Raw genomic sequence first — 12273 nt, forward strand, 5'->3', positions numbered from 1 at the left:
CAGCTTGTGGGCCAGTGCCACCCACAACATTCCCAAGTGTGCCCAAACCATGGGAAAATGCGATTGGGAAATGGTTAGTGAAAGAAAGAAAAATGCAGGGAAATATCCTGCAAAATAAACATCACATTTTAAAGCCAAGTCAATATGTAACCCACAGAGGCCCTTATGTCTAGTGTATGGGCTTCTGTTTTTTCTACTTGAGTTTTACTCCACTCATATAGAAAACAATGCCTGAGTTGTATTTGAAAGGATGGAGGGGGCTTTTTGACACAGAGATTAAGGAGGGAAGGAGTACATTCCAGGCAGAGTAGAGGGATAATGTAGCTACTGTCTCCTTGGCGTTTTGTGACACAGCTCTGTTGTGGATCTCTGCCTGTAGGAAAATCTTTAGGACTGCTTCTTCTTGGTCTGCTTTTCAGGGGCCATCAGTCACTTATATGTGAGTGATTTGTCCTGGGCTATGTCCTGGTCTCTCTTTTTTCTCTCTATATTCTCCCATGGGGATCTCCTCAGTTCCCTTGGATTCAACTCTTAGCTCTATGCTAACTATAAAATCTGTATATTCAGCTCTGATCTCCCCTCTCTCCCTCTCTCTCTCTCTCTCTCTCTCCCCCTCTTCCTCCCTCCCTTTCTCTCCCTCTCTCTCTTTGCTTGCTAGACTTCTCTACCAGGATGTCCCAAAGGCATCACAAACTCAACATGTCTTAAACAGAATTCATTCTCTTTTCCTATAAACCCACCTCTTCTCCTGACTTCTCTTGAGAACACCATCCTCCTCCTCCTCATCTGGTCTCATTTACCTAGGAATCATAAGCCCTTCCTCTTCTTCCTTATTCCCCATTTCCAACCAATTACCAAGTTACATTCTCCTCAAAATCTTTCCATCTATCCACTTCTTCTGTACTCAGGTCCTCATAACTTCTTACCTGGGTTACCACAGCCTCCTGGCTGATCTCCCCTTTTCTTATTTCTGCTTTCCTAATAGATCTTCCACAAATCTCCAAGTTAATATTCCTAAAGTTCCTATCTGACCATTGTATTCCCTGTCCAAGAAGCTACAGTGACAGGCAGCCAGGTGGGCTAACTAGGTGGTGCATTGAATAGAGCACCAGCCCTAGAGTCAGGAGGACCTGAATTCAAATCCAGCCTCAGACACTTGACACACTTACTAGCTGTGTGACCTTGGGCAAGTCACTTAACCCCAATTGCCCTGCCTTTCCCCCTCCAAAAAAAAAAAAGATTATATACTGTGGTTTCTCTTTAGATTGTATAACTCTTTCGCCTTTTACTAAATATTTCTGTAGAGAGGAACAATTAAGAGTTTTAAACTAATTTTTTGAGGCCTCATTTATGAGAGGGGGCAACCAGGTGACAAAGTGAATAGAATACCAGCCCTGGAGTCAGGAGGACCTGAGTTCAAATGCAACATCAGACACTTAACACTTACTAGCTATGTAACCTTGGGCAAGTCACTTAGCCCCAATTGCCCTGCCTTCCCCCCACCAAAAAGACAAAAAAGAAGGAGAAGAAGAAGCTACAGTGACTCCTCACTCTCTTTAGAATTAAATACAAACTTATGTCTTTGGCATTTTAAACCCTTAACAATTCTTCCCTTCATACACGACACCTTTGCAAAGATTGTCCTTCATACCTACCTGAAGTGCTTTTCCTCTTGACCACTGTCTCTTAGAACCTTTAACTAGGACCACCTCCTCTTGATTCTCCCCATTTATTACTGCCTACTGTCACACCCCCACAAAAAAATCATTGTATATTTATTTTTAATATATCCTGTATCCACTCTCCTGGGAGCACATTTATCCCTCCAGTTGGAAATAAACTTCTTGAGGGTAGGCACTGTCTCCCTTTCATATTTGTATACCCAGGTCCTAGCAGTGTCTGGTAGATAGGAAGTATTTAGGTAAAAAAAAAAAAAATTGAGGTAGTCGGGGGTTAAGTGAATTACCCAGGATCACACAGCTATTAAGTGTCTGAGGCCGGATTTGAACTCAGGTCCTCTTGACTCCAGGTCTGGTGCTTTATCCACTGTACCATGTAGCTGCCACAATAAATGTTTTTCACTGATGGTTTGATTCAGTTCACTTAATCATTCAAAAACAGGGTGACATTCTCTCAAACTTAAACTTGGAAAGGACCTTGTAGCCACCCTGCTATTTAGTGTAATTAATCTCCTCTCCATTTCCACCTCTAGGCCTTTACTTAATGGAAAATTTTGCTGCATTCTTAGTGCCCTCTCAAGTCTTACTTCCTGATCTAATCTTACATCCCTTAGTTTTTCCAGTGACCTGTCCCAGGCAGGGCTGCCCTTCCCCTTTTGCCCTCTCCAAGTTGGTTGACTGCTCATAGGTCTTATATGAGATCGGAATTGCAGTCTGCTCTGCCTCAATGCCCTACAGGTCCTGGCACCATCCTCTAACCTGCTGGTGCCATGAAAGGGGCCTGGAACCTTGCCCTTGCCCCTCTGTGCCCTTAGACTTTCTCAGCTGTTCTGCCTGCCCTACAATTGAACTTTGTTAAGAAATGTTTCTGGGCGGCTAGGTGGCACACTGAGTAAATTGCCGCCCCGGAGTCAGGAGGATCCGAGTTCGGTTCCGGGCTCAGACACAACACCCATACAAAAAACTAGCTGTGTAACCTTGGGCAAGTTACTTAACCCCAATTGCCCTCCCCCCAAAAAATGTTTCGATTTACATATAAAGAGTGATACTATAAGCAAATTCAGAGAGCATGGAATAGTTTATCTGTCAGATTTATAGATAAGGGAAGAATTTAGGACCAAAGAAGATATAGAGAGCATTACGAAATGTAAAATAGGTAATTTTGATTATATAAAATTTAACAGTTTTTGCACAAACAAAACCAATGCAACCAAGATTAGAAGGAAAGCAGAAAGCTGGAGAAAAAATTTGCAGCAAGTATCTCTGATAAAGGCCTCATTTCTCAAATATATAGAGAACTGAGTCAAATTTATAAAAATATAAGTCTTTTCCCAATTGATAAATGATCAAAGGATATGAACAGGCCCTTTCAGACAAAGAACTCAAAGCTATCTATAGTCATATTTTAAAATGGTCTAAATTACTATTGATTAGAGAATGCAAATCAAAACAACTCTGTGATACCACCTCACCCTATCAGAGTGACTAAACATGGCAAAACAGGAAAATGGTGGATGTTGGAGGGGATGTGGAAAAACTGAGACACTAATGCATTGTTGGTGGAGTTGTGAACTGATGCAGTCATTCTGTAGAACAATTGGGAACCATGCCCAAAGGGCCATAAAACTGCATACCCTTTGATACATCAATAGCACTGCTAAGTCTGTGTCCTGAAGACATCCAAAAAAAGGGAAAAGGACTTATTTGTACAAAAATATGTATAGCAACTCTTTCTGTGGTGCCTAAGAATTGGAAATCAGAGGGATGCCCATCAGTTGCGGAAAGGCTAAACAAGCTGTGATTTATGGTTGTAACATAATATTTTTGTGCTGTAAGAAATGGCAAGCAGGATGATTTCAGAAAAACCTGGAAAGACTTACATCAACTGATACATAGTGAAGTGAACAGAATCAGGAGAACATTGTACACAGTAATAGTAATATTATTGGATGAAGAACTGTGAATGACTTAGCTATTCTCAGCAATACAATGATCCAGGACAATCCCAAAGGACTGATGATGAAGCATGCTATTCACCTCCAGAGAAAGAACTGATATTGATTGAATACAGACTGAAGCATGCTATTTTTCACTTTCTTTTTTTCTTTTATTTGAATCTTTTTGTGTAAAATGACTAATGTGGAAATGTTTTACATAATTGCATGTGTATAACCTATATGTGATTGCTTATTGTCTCAGGGACAGAGGACAGGGCAGAGAGAGGAAGAGGCAGAATTTGGAACTCAAAACATTAAATTAAAATGTTTTAAACATTTTTGGAAAAAGAAATGTGAGGAACTTTATGCAGAAAAAAAAAGAAATGTTTCATTCATTCAGGGAGTATTAAGCTTGCATTTCTGAAGCTCTTTTGGCTATAAACAACAAGTATTAGTTACTGCTTCCATTTTTATGGAGAAGAAAACCAAAGCAGAGAATTTAAGTTCTGTGCTAAGGATTGCACTGCTGATAAGTGGCAAACATGTGATGGCCCTAGTTAGGAGGAGATAGAGCATTGAATTAAGGCTTTTGACCCTAGGTCACAGGTATTATCCCACATTATACTTCTTCCCTTCCTAGAATGGAAGTATATGACCCTGGGCAAGTGACTTAACTGAACCTCTCTCACCTCATCTTTTCCAGTGGAGATACAACTGCTTGCATTACTTCCCTCCCTCCACAGTCCAGAGGAAAGTGCTTCCATAACTGTACATCCTCCCCCCTCCTCATCCATGTCCTTTCTTAAACCCTCCATAGAGGATCCACCTGTCCAGCTGTCCTGAAGTTCCTGGAGTAGCTCATATCTCATAACCAAACAGTAATCTGACAGTCTTACATGTTGTTACCTCCCTGTCTTTCCATGCCCCCTTGTCCATCTCCTTTTCCAGTTAAATATGCCCTCAGTTATGCCGTGTACACAAATTAAATAGATGAACTGATTTACCTTCTTCACTTGGGGAATGGGACATTCTAGGCTTGAATCAAATGCAGTCAAAATATCAATAATGCCCTTACTTCTGGTTCTCCTTTGTGCTTTAAATTGAAAATAGTACAATGTAATTCTGGTTTCCTTTTCCCTATAATGATGTCATGTCTAGAGATTATGGCTTTGTCCATCACAGCACAGTGGAAGCTGGACTGGTAGCAAAGAGTCATTCTCCTTTTTCCTTGAGGGAAAATAACCACTCAAAATTTGTGATAAGGGTGGCAAAGAAAGATTTATATAGCCCATCATAACTTGACATTCCCCTTGTCACCTTTTTTATTTCTGCAACCTTGAAAATTAAACTCAGATGCCACCTCTACCAGGAAGCCTTCCTCTGTTGCTGACTGCCTCCACTCTCCCAGTTCCCCCCACCTACAACTTCCAGCAGCATTTGGCTTGGGGTCTCTCTGCTGCTCTGAGCATGGCCCACCCTACCTCATAGTTATCTCTCTATCCTCCTTCTAGAATGGTAATTCTGAGCACAGCCAATGCTTACTATTTGTAGATTGAATGGATGTAATAAAATAAATTGTAAAACTAGGCTGATTTGGAAAGTTGAACATTTCACATTGATTTCTGAAAGCACCAAGCCAGTCTCGCTTTTTGTCATCATCGCCATCATCACTGGCATCCTGTTCAGTCAGGATATCCCATCCCTTGTGCAGTGGATGCTGACCAGAGACAGTGTGAGATATGCTCTGTCCACTGGCGTGAAAGCAGCATGTTCTCATTTTCTCCTGGTCCTACAAAATGGCCTTCCAGCTGTCTTTGATATTTTTCATTTCAAAATTCACAAAATGTTCAGATCAGGTTTAAGGCAGGCTTCAGATATTTTAGTTGGAGGGAGGAAGGAGAAAAAAACAGACTACAATCTTCTAGCCTTACAAGCCATATGACACCATCAAGGGAAATTTGGTCTAGAAAGCTTCTATCCCTGGAGCAGGGCTTAACCTAGAATAGCTCTGATACTTCTCATGGATCCCCTGAAATATCTGGATACCATCAGTGGAATTGTGGGTTAAGAGTTAGAGATTGCGTTGAGGCCTGACTTTCAGATGCTTCCTGTAGTGCTATTCCACAATTGAAAGAACTGGGGACTTTTACTTATCTTGGAAAATCAGGAGTGAGGACTAGAGAACTGTATCTAATGGGTTGTGCCATGGAAGCAGATTTAACCTTGTTCTTCTTGACCCCAGAAGGCACCAAGTAGAAGGATTTTGGTCACTTGCTGTAGGGAAAATTAATTAATGCTTCAAGCCAATGAAAAGTAGAATGGACTGCTAAAGATTACCGAGTTCCCCATCACTAGACATCCTCTCAGTGAAGCTAGATGAAAACTTGATGGGACATGGTAGAAAGGAGAAGGTACAGCCTAGGCTCGATGGCCCCTGAGGTCCCTAAAATTCTGATTCTGTGAACAGGTCAATTAAATAAGGTATTAATTACCTGCCTGCTGCATGGAAAGCATTGGGGAGATACAAAGTTTAGGTAATACCTAGATCCTCCCTTCAAAGAGTTCCAAAGTCTTAAGTAGAGGAGTATGATACAGACAAATACTACATACTCAAATGCATTAGAGAGGAGTGAACAGTTTTTGTGAGGGCCTGGAATAAAAGACCATGAGACCTCTATATCAGGAAAAACCTAGGTTCCAGTGCCCAGCACATACTGCTGTGTGACCCTGGGAAGGTCACAGGCTTTCTGAGCCTCAGTGGGAATAATGATCCTTATTCTCCTGGTCTCACAAAATTTTTAATAGAAAAGCACATTATAAAACTACAAATGAATAGTAATTTTCACTACTAAATAGACCAAAGACCATGAAGATGAGCTTCCATTGGGAAAGCTGACAGTGGCAGTATCCCATGCTAGAGGTATTGCTACCAGCCTCAGTGGTCGTCCTTCTGCCAGAGGGGGACTTCTGTCACTATAGGCCTTGAGGGAAATTCAGACCAAACTTCTAGAATGAGGAACAGATTCCCAGCAAGAAATATATTGGCTTTAAGAATTAAAGGGGCCAATTCTGTTGTGAATTTGGGTCTCCAGTGAATCTGAGCACATGGCATTTTAATGCCGTTTGTCTTTCTAAATAGATTTACCATCTAGCTCATGTGATGACAGGACTTTGCTCATCAGCCAGAACATACATTTCAGAGGAGTTGTTACCTAAAATATTATCATAAGGCATAAGAAAACACACGATTTAAGTTGCCTTTCATGAACATAATTAAGAATTAATAAGCCGATACCAGTGGCCAGCCCTCAGAATTTCCACTGTTTTGCCTTTTGTGACCCGTGTTATTAAAAGTCCATTATTTTTACAGACTTTATTAAATTGGATCTTATTAAAGCATTCTGTATTTGCATTTGGTCTTTCATAATTCATTATTATTATGACATTTACTTTTTACCATCAGATCTGAAAACATATCATAAGCTACCCTTTTCTCTTGAAAGAAATGCTAATTTCAAACAGTCCTCTAATGGAGGAGAGAAGCTTTATCAGTTTTTTCATTTATTCCCGATCGTGGTAAGAATACTAATGCTAGACTTCACTATGCTAATATCTCAGAGCTTTTTTTGGTCAAAAGCTTAGAATTATTGTTTTTATCCTAGTACTAAGTATGAAGTGAGAAGGCCACTGCTTCCAGAGAAAACACCCTTCAGACACCGAGTGCTCGAATTTCAAGGAGGAGGACATGTTAGCATGAAATTTCTGGGCCAAACCCTAGTGCTTAGAACAATGATCAACATTTGAAACCTTTGGGTTTTTTGCACTAATTAACTAAAAAAAGAAAAGTAAAAATTCTCACCATTCTGGGGCAAATAGAGGCCTAGGAGCTGAGCGGTGTGGGATGCACCTAGGTGACCCATCTCTCTGTCTTTTTCAGTACAGCCAGGGTTGATCTGGGCTCAGATTTTTAGCAACCTGTCTGTCAGGCCACTGGCCTCAGGCCCATATGTCTCCCATAGAATGGCTCAGATGACCTCAGTGCTGTGGAAGGTCCCCTGAGTCGCCTTCCTGTTTCTTGTCTCCTTTAGGTTTCTGACAATGTGCACGAGACACTTTGGCAGCGTGGTGGCTCAGACCATTCGAACTCAAAAGACAGATCAGTTTCCGCTTTTCCTTATCATCATGGGAAAACGCTCATCGAATGAAGTGTTAAATGTCATACAAGGTAAGACCTCCACACCATCTGCCATTGCAGGTCCATGTTCCTGAGACCGTAGTGCCATTGGTGCTGGAGTCTGAGCTTTTGTATTCTTTTTGCCTTCATGCTACAAATTCTTAAGATCAAGATATCCTTACAGAAGGAAGCATCACGAGACACTGGAAAAAGTGCAGGGTTTAAAATCAGAGGATCTGGGTTTAATTCTCAGCTCTGCAGCTACTTGTTTGTCCCTGGACAAGTCACTGGACCTCAGTTTACTCCTCTGTAAAATGAGAAGTTCAAGCCAGTTAATCAGAAAGATCCTTTTCAGCCCCAAGCCAGAGTTTTTGTGTAAGGATTCTTCAGAAAGACCAGCAACAGTCCCTGGTGCAAATACAGCTAATATAGTTGTTAAATGTCAGGGGTGGGACATCTCTATTGTGACTGGTCATGGCCACCGAGGTCTTGCTTCAAGACTCAACTCAAGCCCCACTTTCTACCTGAAGTCTTTCTTGGTGCTCCAAGATGCCAATTTCCTTCCTCCCTAAATTAACTTGTATTATTAGGGAGAAGATAAAATCCTATGAGGCTTAATATGTATGATGAGCCTGCAAAAGAGACTTGAGTAGAGTAGCCAGACAGGTAGGATGATGACTCAGGTGGCAAGACGACACAAAAATCCAGAGAGGAGGGTGTTCAGCAGAGGGAGACTAACGGTGCTATCAGCTGCAGAGAGGATCTCTACAGGCCCTAGGCTTGAGCATAGAAAGGTAGCAGCAGACCCTGTGCCTGCCCTCAGTGAGTTGGCAATCTGGAGAAAAGTCTTGGAATTAAAATCAGTTGATGTGGGTTTCTCTCAAGTCTGATGCTACCTATTCTGAAAGTTGTAAGAAGACTTGAAAGGTAGAAAAGGGCCAGGTTGTGAAGGGCTTTACATGAGAAACAAGAGAACTCATATTTGCTTCTGGATGTAAGAGGGAGGCACGGTACTAAGGAGGTATCATAGTAGTAGGGGAGTGGCAGAGTCAGATGTGTTCTTTAGCAGAATCCCTTTTGGGAGCTGAGCAGATGAATTGGACTGGAGAGAACTGAGGCAAGCGAAATCAGTCTGGTCAAGAAGTGCTGAGGGTCTGAGTCAGACTGGTGGCTATATGACTGAAGAGAAGGGAATGTAGCCAAGACGAGAAGGTGGAAATGACAAGATCTGGCAGCAGATTTGATGTGTGGGGTGAGTGAGAATGAGGAGTCGGGGAAATCACCGAGATTATGGGCTTAGGTGACTGGAAGGATGATGGCAGCCTCCACAGTAAGTCATATTTGGAAGAGGGGAGAGCTTGAGCAGAGAGATCATGAGTTCTGCTTTGGACATGTTGAGCAGGAAAGCATCTTGCAGACTTTCAAAACCTAATACAGTTTCACAAAACAGTATTCGTTTCAGCAATTTTTATTATTGTTATTCATCAGAGGATCAAGGGCCTAATTCCAGCTCTACTAGATGTATAGCTATGAGCAAGTTGCCAGCCTTTTGAGGGTAGGCCTTGATTTGTTGGGCTAGATACTCTCAGCTCTGATAGGATCTTGTGGCTCTCTGGGCTTGGGACAGATCTCAAACCAGTATGATCCAGTAGCTGACAAACATCAGTCTTTATCAGCAGATCTCACTGTATTTCTTAGCCATAAATGGAGCAGTGCTTCCCATTGTCCATAAAGAAATAAGCCACAAAGTTTTTTGTTTATTTTTGCCTTTTTTTTTTTTAATCATCCCTTTGCAGGCTGTTGCTACTTGAGCAGAATTTGTAACATGGACCACTCACTGGGTTTGGACCCTGGTGAACTGGGCCCCACCACTGGCTTTGGGAATGAATTTTCCTTCTCTGTAGCACCATTTTCTTTTCTGTGGAGGTGGACAGACAGGCTTGCCAGGTATAGAGCGTACTGAACTTGGAGTCAGGACAGCCTGGGTTCTAATATCACTTTTCACACTTCCTCTTTGGACAGCAGGGTCCAAGGTCCTAGGTAGAGACTATTGAGTCCAATCCCCTCACTTTACAAAGGAGGAAACTAAGGCCAAGAGAAGGGAAGTGATTTGGCCATGTTCACAGAGCAAGTCAGTGTTAGAAGCAAGCTCTGAATTTAGATCTTCCTAGCTCCAGATCCAGCCTTTCATCCATTCCACCAAAAGATCAGATGTTTGGGGTAGATTGCAGTTTGCATCAATGGACAGAGTTGTCCCACCAACAAAATGGCAGATCCTTGAAGTGATCTTGTCAAATGAGGAGATTGGATTGGCTAATGCCTAAGTAAGGTCTCTTCCCTCTCTTTCAGGTTCTAAGACCACCACCACCCCTCCCTCTGCCCCATATTCTGTGGGCCCAGAATAGTCATAGAAACATAAGCATGTCCATAATAATGGTAGTGTGTTCATAGCTTCTTTAAGTACTAACTGCCTTGATGGCTTGGGGAAAAAAAGTTTTGGTCCTTTATTGTCAAACATCTCTCATAGAACTTTAATGGGCAGAATATTGCTGCCCATCACGTATAAATTCTTGAATTTCAGCTACTGATGTTGCCCATCACCACTTCCTAGTTGAACATGTCAAACTTCTCAATGAAAAGACAAATTAAAATATTTTAATGAGATATTAAGCATTCTAATCTGTAATTTTTCCCCACACTAGTTATTCCTTCCTGATTAATTCAAGAATTGCTTTCCATTTTTTAATAACTTTAATAATGTGAAGTTCGGCAATCTTCTGGTGTTGCTAGGTAACACAACAGTGGACGAACTCATGATGAGGCTGATGGCTGCAGTGGAGATCTTCATGGCCCAACAGCAGGAAGACATAAAGGATGAGGTAAGGTCAAAGGTCACATCAGTGACAACAGGTGCCCAGGTCAGCCAGACTCCCTCCCTTCCCTGCCACCCCCCATCCTCTGTCAATACTGGCAAGAGTGGGGGTCTTAGTGAAGCTTGTCTCTTTGGCTGGTTGTGGAGAGAGTGACCCTGAGAGCTTCTAGATCCTTTTCCAGCACACTGCTGATTTCATCATGTGTTTGTTTCCCAAGCCTTTCTTTCCTTTTGCAAAAGTAGGATGTTGTGATCAGCATGTTTTAGGTCTGAACACATTTTTGAAACCCTCTAACATGTCTGGGTATAGGCACTTGATAAGTGTTTGTTGAATGAATCAGTAGATCTCCTGAATTCTAAGGCCATCTGTCTTCCAGCAATGTTCAAATGTTCTCAATAACATAGAGTTCCCTGAAGGGACAGGATTGAAAATTTACTCTAGTTAGAGCATTTTGTTATCAGGGTTATTATTTACAATATTAATAACAGCTCAGCTCACATTAGTACCTTACTAAAAGGACATTCATATCCAAGGTCTCATTTTATCATCACAATTGCACTGAGAAGCACCAAGAAATGCAGTGGTAGAACTCCCAGTTCATAGATCAAGAAACTCAGGTTAATAAAGGTTTACTTAACCGTAATTACATAGCATGTGAATAATGAAGCCAGGCCTGGAACCAGGTATGCTGACTTCCAGCCCTGTGGCCTTCCCACCTCACAGTGCTTCCTTGTTAAGAGTTCACAACTGGGTGCATTACTGATATTTTACAGAAGGTCATAAGAAATTGCAACATTACCTTTAAAATTGCCTTGGGGGGCGGCCAGGTAGCACAGTGAGTAAGAGCACCAGCTCTAGTGTCGGGATGACCTGGGGATCGAATCCGGGCTCAGACACTTAGCACCCACCCAGAAACACCTGGCCGCGTAACCTTGAACAAGTTACTTAACCCCAATTGCTTAGGGGCGGCCAGGTGGCTCAGCGAGTTACAGCACGGGCCCCAGTGTCAGGATGACCTGGGGATCAAATCCGGGCTCAGAAACTTAGCACCACACCCAGAAATAACTGGCCATGTAACCTTGAGCAAGTTACTTAACCCTGATTGCTTAAAAAATAAAAATAAAAATAAAATTGCCTTGGAAGTAGGAAGGCCGAATATTAAGTCTGGAGAAGAAAAGACTTAGATGGGGCATGATGCCCAACTTCAGATCCCTCCTGGCTTATGGTTGGGAAAAGGAATTTGCCTCATGCTTCTTGGCCGCAGGGGTAGAACCAGGAAGTCACAAGGGGGCAGTTCTCTGCTATTCACACCGGAATCATCCCACAGTCAAATGAATTACCGTGGAGGGAAGAGACTCCCAGCACAGAGGGCTTCTCATGTTTGATGACTGTCTCATAGACAGATCTGGATACAGTGACCTTGGAGGTCCTTCCCAGTTGTTAGGCTCTGCAAGCCTAACACCAGGGAGGCCCCCCCAGGAAAGGGGCAAGGAGGGAAATGAGACCCATGATTTCATCGGGAGAGGGCACTCCCAAGTGAGAAAACTTCTCTGCCAGTGCAGGTCTTCACCTACTTGGCAGTCTTAGTTACCTGCACTCCAGAAAAGTTC

At 42.3% G+C, this 12273-nt stretch overlaps 1 protein-coding gene and 1 non-coding gene across 4 annotated transcripts in view; both read left to right on the plus strand.

Moving 5' to 3' along the window:
- LOC138165359 (FAS-associated factor 1) overlaps nt 1–12273 on the plus strand; it is a 419204-nt gene that overhangs the window by 334799 nt on the left and 72132 nt on the right. For all 3 annotated transcript variants that reach the window (XM_069093610.1, XM_069093612.1, XM_069093611.1), the window contains exons 14-15: nt 7705–7841; nt 10581–10669. In XM_069093610.1, the coding sequence (XP_068949711.1) occupies nt 7705–7841; nt 10581–10669 (226 nt within the window). The remainder of the gene's footprint in view (nt 1–7704; nt 7842–10580; nt 10670–12273) is intronic.
- On the plus strand, nt 1245–1362 carry LOC138165450 (U5 spliceosomal RNA). Its single transcript, XR_011169355.1, has one exon. It is a non-coding gene; the product is annotated as a U5 spliceosomal RNA (small nuclear RNA).

Source organism: Petaurus breviceps, unplaced genomic scaffold, assembly GCF_028583685.1.
Source record: "Petaurus breviceps papuanus isolate PSGF00001 unplaced genomic scaffold, PetGlider_PUasm1.0 208, whole genome shotgun sequence".
Classification (NCBI taxonomy): Eukaryota; Metazoa; Chordata; class Mammalia; order Diprotodontia; family Petauridae; genus Petaurus; species Petaurus breviceps.